The sequence below is a fragment of the Sinocyclocheilus anshuiensis genome, unplaced genomic scaffold (assembly GCF_001515605.1).
Source record: "Sinocyclocheilus anshuiensis isolate Anshui unplaced genomic scaffold, SAMN03320099.WGS_v1.1 scaffold434, whole genome shotgun sequence".
Taxonomy (NCBI): domain Eukaryota; kingdom Metazoa; phylum Chordata; class Actinopteri; order Cypriniformes; family Cyprinidae; genus Sinocyclocheilus; species Sinocyclocheilus anshuiensis.
The window spans coordinates 366,343-373,990 of record NW_015544145.1 but is presented as its reverse complement, the minus strand read 5'-3'; the positions used below and the strand labels follow the sequence as shown (position 1 = coordinate 373,990).

Sequence of the window (7,648 nt, the reverse complement as noted above, 5' to 3'; positions counted from 1 at the left end):
ATAACAAAGAGTGAAAAATTTAAGGGGGTCTGAATACTTTCCGTACCCACTGTATATATATATATAGCGCTAAAACAAGATATTCTTCCATTCCATGTTTTTCAGAGCTTTGTGGCAATTGTAAATATGGAAGATGTAGGACAACTTAATGCTCTTTGTTACTACTACTTTTTGATTATTACTATTCCGTATTGTATCTATAAATGCAAAGTTAACCACATATCCAGAGATGTAATGCTCTGTTTCCAAATATCCTGCTCTGTATCCTTTCCTTTCCTGCCCTTTCATTCAGGTTTGTTTGTGACGGCTGTCTGAAAAAGGCCAGTGCAACAAGGAAGGAGAATAAATACACTGCAAAGAGTACGTGGTTAAGAGCTTTAAAATCAGGGGGGGGAGGAATCCCTTTTGTTGAATTTTTTGTGCATAGAATTCCATGCTTGACTGATGAGAAACAAGTATTTCTGAGAGCCGTGTAATAAAAAAATTTAATGTCAGATCTTGAGTGAATATGGTGTGTTGCACTGTTTTATGTTAATGAATTGTCATAATGTATTGTAAACTGCTATGGTTGCATTATTTTAAACTCCATGCATTTCTTTCTCCTTATTCCAGGACTTCCTCAGACAAAGCTTGGTAACTTCCTGGAGACACGAGTGAACGAGTACCTGAAGCGCCAGAGTCATCCAGAAACCGGTGATGTCACCATCCGTGTGGTTCATGTCTCTGATAAAGTGGTGGAGGTCAAACCTGGCATGAAGTCCAGGTGAGAGAGAGAGCAGAATATTCGAGAAGGGTCTGGCTGCAGCCTCGCACTTGCACTCTCAGACTTGCACTCTCAGACACTTGCGCTTCCGCTAGCGATGTCACTTGCATTATTTTTTATTACCTTTTGTTTGAATCTCTCAACATTTTACAACAGTAGCCAGGTGATTAAGAAACTAAATTACAATGTCACTTGCAATCGCTACTTGCACTCTCCGCTACCTGCGACGTCACTTGCAATCGACACACATCATGCGTGTTGCCAATGGAGACAAGACGCTGTCCCAGAATAAATGCAACACGCACAGTTTCGTGTTAAGCGTTTTTCCATATAGAATAAACTGCCAACAGCTCTTTTATATCATTGTCTTTGTCCATTAAGCTAAAATATATGAACAAAATAAAAAAAATAAAAGACTGCAAGTGACGTCGCTAGCGGGAAGCGCAAGTGTCTGAGAGTGCAAGTTCAAGGCTGCAGCTAGACCCTCTTGGAATATTCTGAAATGTTGTTAATTTTAAGGTTTGGGGGACTTTGAATTTGGAACTGTTTGCTTCATTTCTTGTGATTGAATTGTCCTTGTGATTATGATGAAATTTAACAATGGTCCATAACCTTGCATGTAGTATCACACTTGTTCACACAATGATTTTATCATTGAAGACCATCTAGTAGATGTATTGTTGTTTGTAGTAGGCACTTATACTACTGTATACCCTAGCCAGTGTTATTTTAGTATTATTTATACACTATTATTGTATATGATATTGATATTATTCAAATTTTAGATGACCTTTTATTTTTATATTTTCAGTTTTAATTTCAATTTGTTTTAAACTCATTTTGTGACTTAACTTTTTTTTAATATTTCTATTTAGTTTTAATTTATTTTATTTCAGTTTTAGTAATGTCAAAACTTAATGGTATTTCTGTTAGTTGCTAAGGCAGCATTGCATTTTAATTTGTTTTGAAGTTTATATTTCATCTAATACTGTATTTGTATTTAAATGATCTTTCTTTCAATTGAAAAACAGTTTCAGTTTCAATTTCAGGTTTAGTTAATAATAATAACACTGTTCGTCTTTGAATGTTATTGGTGGCCTTCCGTAGCATCTGGTCATAAATGTTAAAATTAAGAGGCTCTATTTTGTCAAGAACTAATTTTGAGGTGAAGTAGCGTATTTCTAAGGAAATTGCAGAACTATATAATTCATCGTATGCACTTGAACGATTATCATGAACATGAACGATTATTATATTGTATGAATCAAACTCTCTTGGAATGCCCACGCTTTTCCATATATATTTTTTTATTATATTGATGTATATGGGCAGATGAATTGCTTGCAGTAAACAATAACATCTTTATCTTGCTTGCACTCAAGTACAAGATCTCCTCGGAGACTGCTCACGCATTACTGTTGCACTTTGGGATGTCTTTTTCACTCACATTGGAAGTCAGTCTCATTGATTTGTTGCTCATTTGCATAAAGTAAAATTGTTCTAAACTTTGAACATGATTGCATTGCCTCACCATCAGTCGGTTGTGTAAATAGCCATTGAATGCCATGAATGACTTCAAGGTGTTTTGACTTTGAAAGGCCTTTAGGAGGATGAGAAAACAACATTGGATCAATATATTACGCAAACTCTGGTATTGCTAAGTGGATTGATGAATGGATCTTTGATTCTGAAACTGTACAAATAATTAAAAATTCCTTTAAAAAAAAAAAGAAGGAAAAAAAAGACAATTTTAATGGACACCATGAAAAGATCTAAAGAATTTACTGTCTTTTTACAGGTTTGTTGATAGCGGAGAGATGTCAGAGTCATTCCCGTACAGGACAAAAGCTCTGTTTGCATTTGAAGATATTGATGGGACAGATGTCTGCTTCTTTGGAATGCATGTGCAAGAATACGGCTCCGACTGCCCTCCACCCAATCAAAGGTTAAAAATAAAAAAGACAGACAGTTACACATCTCCAGGCACACACAGAATTTCCCTCATGTGGATAACATTACAAGAGGGTCTGAGAAACACAAGTAACTTAGCAATATCCTCTGTCTCTCTCTCTCTCTCTATCTCCATGCAGACGTGTGTACATCTCCTACCTTGACAGCGTGCACTTTTTCCAACCCCGTCACCTGAGAACCGGAGTCTATCATGAGATCCTGATTGGATACTTGGAGTATGTTAAAAAAATGGGGTTTGTCACTGGCCACATCTGGGCTTGTCCTCCAAGTGAAGGTGACGACTACATCTTCCACTGCCATCCATCGGATCAGAAGATTCCCAAACCTAAACGCCTACAAGAATGGTACAAGAAGATGCTTGACAAAGCAGTAGCTGAGAGAATTATACACGACTACAAGGTACTGTGACAGCTGTACTTCGGCTGACAATAATCAGCATACTGCACTAGTCTTTTCCCTTGTTTGGCTTGTTGTTGACCGCAATGTGTTATCTATTTGAAGTACTTCGCTAACTATTGCATGTTTCTCCTCACCCAGGACATTTTTAAGCAGGCAACAGAGGATCGTCTGACCAGTGCGAAGGAGCTCCCATATTTTGAGGGTGATTTCTGGCCTAATGTTTTGGAGGAGAGCATTAAAGAGCTGGAACAGGAGGAGGAAGAACGGAAGAGAGAGGAAAACAACACCTCTAGTGAGAGCATTGACGTGAGTGATTGACTCAGATTTGTAACCATTTTGTACTGGGGGAAAAACATACTCAAGTGCCAAAGGAAAACATTTGTTGTGTAAGCTAAGTAGCTTTAAAAAGTGCTTCTAGAAAAACTGAACACATCCTTTGGGCTTTTAGACAGCTACTGTGCTTTCTTGTTTCTGACTTGATGGTAAAATTGATTCTAGTGCAGCTGCTTTAATATGTATTCTTAAAACCTGATTATTATAACTTAATGCTTAAGATCAATGTTTTTTGACTGTCTAGGCTACCAGTGGTGACAGCAAGAATGCCAAAAAAAAGAACAGCAAGAAGACTAGCAAGAACAAGAGCAGCTTGAGCCGAGCCAATAAAAAGAAACCGGGCATGCCAAATGTCTCAAATGATCTATCCCAGAAACTCTATGCTACTATGGAGAAACACAAAGAGGTATGTAGCTCCCAAAAACATTTGAAGCATTTGTCATTTACACGTATGGACTGAACTCACAAATGTCAACACTCTGCTTAATTTCAAGGTTTTCTTTGTCATCCGTCTCATTGCTGGCCCTTCTGTCAATTCCCTTCCACCCATTTTGGACTATGACCCCCTGATGGCCTGCGATCTGATGGATGGACGAGATGCTTTCCTAACGCTTGCACGAGACAAGCACCTTGAATTCAGCTCGTTGAGGCGGGCCAAATGGAGCTCCATGTGTATGTTAGTAGAACTGCACAATCAAAGCCAGGACCGCTTTGTCTACACGTGCAATGAATGCAAGCACCACGTTGAGACACGCTTTCACTGCACTGTTTGTGAGGTAAGAAATGCCATGTGGGATGTATGATACTTGGCATGTCTTTGAAGAGGGTTTCTAAAAATGCTGTATTGTGGTGCATGTTTTTTAGATAAAACACTAAGCAACTTTTGAAACGCCCCCTTCTCTCTTTTTTTGTAGGATTATGATCTCTGCATCACTTGCTACAACATTAAGGGCCATGAGCACAAGATGGATAAACTTGGACTGGGTCTTGATGACGAGAGCAACAACCAAGCTGCAGCCTCCACACAGAACCCTGGAGACTCGCGGCGTCTCAGCATCCAACGCTGCATCCAGTCACTGGTGCATGCGTGCCAGTGTCGCAATGCTAATTGTTCTTTGCCATCTTGCCAGAAGATGAAGAGAGTAGTGCAACATACCAAGGGCTGCAAACGCAAGACCAATGGTGGCTGTCCCATCTGCAAGCAACTCATTGCACTATGTTGCTATCATGCTAAGCACTGCCAGGAAAACAAGTGTCCTGTGCCCTTCTGTCTCAACATCAAGCACAAGCTTCGTCAGCAGCAGCTGCAACACAGGCTTCAACAAGCGCAAATGCTGCGTAGACGTATGGCCACCATGCAACGAGCAGGGCAGCCACCACCATGTGGCAGTGGGCCTCCTGGAGGTCTTCCATCCCCCGGCAATAATGGAGCCACAGGTCCTAGCACACCTACTTCGGTCGGTACACAACCTGCAACCCCTCAGACGCCCACACAGCTGACACCCAACCATACGTCTCTGCCCCAGCCTGGTGTGGGTGGAGTCCCAGCTGGAGCTCCCCAGCAGCCTCCTCAGCATCCCGTCCACCACCAGTTTCAGCAGATGTCAGGTGCAGGCGGAATGATGACCTCACCGCAGCAACAAATGGTTCCTCAACAACCTGTGGGACAACTCTCGCATCCACACAATCAATATGGTCCCCATTCCACAGGTCCCTCCCCAAATCCACAGTCACAGGGTAAGCCAAGCCTCGGTCCTGCAACTCCTCCTCAACTCCCCAGCAATCCAGGCACAGCACCTATGTCCCAGCAACAGCAACTTTCAGGTCCTCCACCTGCAGCTGTGGAGATAGCCATGAAGATCCAGCAAGTGGCAGATGCACAGCGAAAGATGGCACAGGTTCAGATGCTACAAAGGCAGGCTGCGCAAGCTGGCATGATGCCGCAGCACCATCAGCAGCCACAGGGACAGATGGGAGTAGCCCACCCTGGGATTGGCATGGTAGGGCCACAAGGAATAGCCTCGCAGGCACAAGCATCAGTGAACAGAGTGCAGATGGAGCAGCAGCAAGGATCTCAGGGAATGATGGTCGGAGCTGGGCCCATGCAGCTGCAGCAGCAACCCCAACAGACAGTTGTGCAAGGCCAAATGCCACCACAAATGCATCTACAGCAGCCGAGAATGAACCCACCACTTCAGCCTCAGCAGCAACAGTGGCCGGGGCAGGGTATGCCAACCCAGCAGAGACCTGCCATGATGGCTCAACCGGGAATGGTCGCAATGCAGCCCCCTCCGCAGCAGCAGCAACAGCAACAACCACAACAGCAACAACCACAACAAATGCAACAACAGCAAGCACCCCAAATGCTGAATCGAAACGCCTTGATGAGTATGGTGCAGGCTGGTCTGCAGAGTGGCGTAGCAAGTGGGGCAGCAGCTGGCAATCTGCCTCAGGGAGCCCTGCAGGATCTTTTGCGGACCCTGCGATCTCCAAGCTCTCCTCTACAGCAGCAGCAAGTCCTCAATATTCTTCGGTCTAACCCACAACTAATGGCAGCATTTATCAAGCAGCGGGTTCACAAGTATAAAGGAGGTACAGGTGGCCCCGCTGTACCACAGGGTGGGCCAGGACCTATGGGAGGCCAGCCAGTGGGTGTCAGTACTGGGGTGTCCCAGCCTGGCATGCACCTTGGACAGGGTGTTAACATGCAGACTCAACTTCCTCAGCTCCAACAGCAGCAGCAAATGCAACAGCGGCCGCTATTGCAGCAGCAGCAGCTGCAACAGCAGCATCAGCAGCTGCAACAGCAGCAGCAAGTTGCTGCCTTGCAGCAGCAACAACAACAGCAGCAGCAACAGCAAGGAATTCAGGGTCAGGGGGTTCCAAACATGGCCAACATGAATCCACAGTTTAGAGATCTGGTCATGAGAAGGCAACAGCAACTACAGTTTCAGCAGCAGCAGCAACAACAACAACAGCAACAACAACAACAACAACAACAACAACAACAAATAAGTAATCATGCAGCATTTCAACAGCAGCAAGGTTACATGGGTCAGCAGGGTAACATGCAAGTCCCGCCAGGTGGTCAACCGCTACAAGGTGTGCAACCTGGCCAGCAGCAGAGTTTTCCAGGCAACCCTGCACAACAGCAAGCTGCAGCTGCCTTGCAACAGAGGCTTGCACAGCAACACCAGCAACAGATGCAACAGCAGCAGAATGCGGCATCGCAAGGTCCCGATGTGGGGCACGGAGGAGGTCCACAGCCCACGCAAGGAGGTCCCAGTCTTCAGACATCACAGGCATTATTGCAACAGGCCTTGCATCAGCGTATGCTTCAACAGCAGCAACATCTCAGTGGCACCTCGCTGGCACAGCAGAACAACCCCATGAGCCCGCAGCAGCATCAGATGTCTCAATCGCCCCACTTGCAGGGCCAACAGCTCCCATCCACCCTCAGCAACCAGGTCTGCTCCCCCCAGCCCTCCCCGCGACCCCAGTCCCAGCCACCTCACTCAAGTCCATCCCCGCGCCTGCAACCACAGCCCTCGCCCCACCACATCTCGCCTCAGACCCAAACGGGTTCTCCGCATCCTAGCCACCTTCAGCAGCATCACTCAGGCATGGCTCCACCTCCTCCACCTCCCCAACAGCCACAGCACAACTCTAAGGACCCAAGTGGATTTGGTGCAGATCAGAACGCCATGCTGTCTCAGCTCAGTGGCTTGGCAGGACTCCGCGGACCTGGAGCTAATGATATGCTGCCCCCTAGTGGCCAGGACCTTGCCATTAACATGAATAACCCTTTAGACATCATATAGCTATTATGGAATTCACGAAACCTCACCAGAGACAGTGTTAGATTTTTTTTTATACTACAAGGATGAGTTTAGTGTTTTTCATCATAAATGCTTTGAAAATGGACCCGCCTAGAGAGATAGCAAATAAGTATCGGGGGTGTTTTCTTTTTCTTTTTCTTTTTCTTTTGCCAGTTGTGTACAAAGAGAGGATTGTTTCTCAGCCTCAGAGAACAAACCACAAGTAATATTTTCAACGTCAGGTCCAGGGGAGTACTTTTCCTTTTTCAAGAGATATTTTTTAAGATTTTAAAAGTGGTATAAAATTAAAGCGCAAATGATTAAGGACTTTTTTTATATATTGTTTCACCACGTACCAGTCTCT

At 44.6% G+C, this 7,648-nt stretch overlaps 1 protein-coding gene across 1 annotated transcript in view; it reads left to right on the top strand.

Moving 5' to 3' along the window:
• LOC107695111 (histone acetyltransferase p300-like) overlaps positions 1–7,533 on the top strand; it is a 39,094-nt gene extending 31,561 nt beyond the window's left edge. The window contains exons 24-31 of the mRNA XM_016494918.1: positions 293–360; positions 613–763; positions 2,562–2,708; positions 2,854–3,133; positions 3,272–3,439; positions 3,711–3,872; positions 3,961–4,242; positions 4,381–7,533. Of these exons, the coding sequence (XP_016350404.1) occupies positions 293–360; positions 613–763; positions 2,562–2,708; positions 2,854–3,133; positions 3,272–3,439; positions 3,711–3,872; positions 3,961–4,242; positions 4,381–7,287 (4,165 nt within the window). The 3' untranslated portion in view covers positions 7,288–7,533. The remainder of the gene's footprint in view (positions 1–292; positions 361–612; positions 764–2,561; positions 2,709–2,853; positions 3,134–3,271; positions 3,440–3,710; positions 3,873–3,960; positions 4,243–4,380) is intronic.
• The last annotated feature ends 115 nt before the right edge of the window (positions 7,534–7,648 follow it).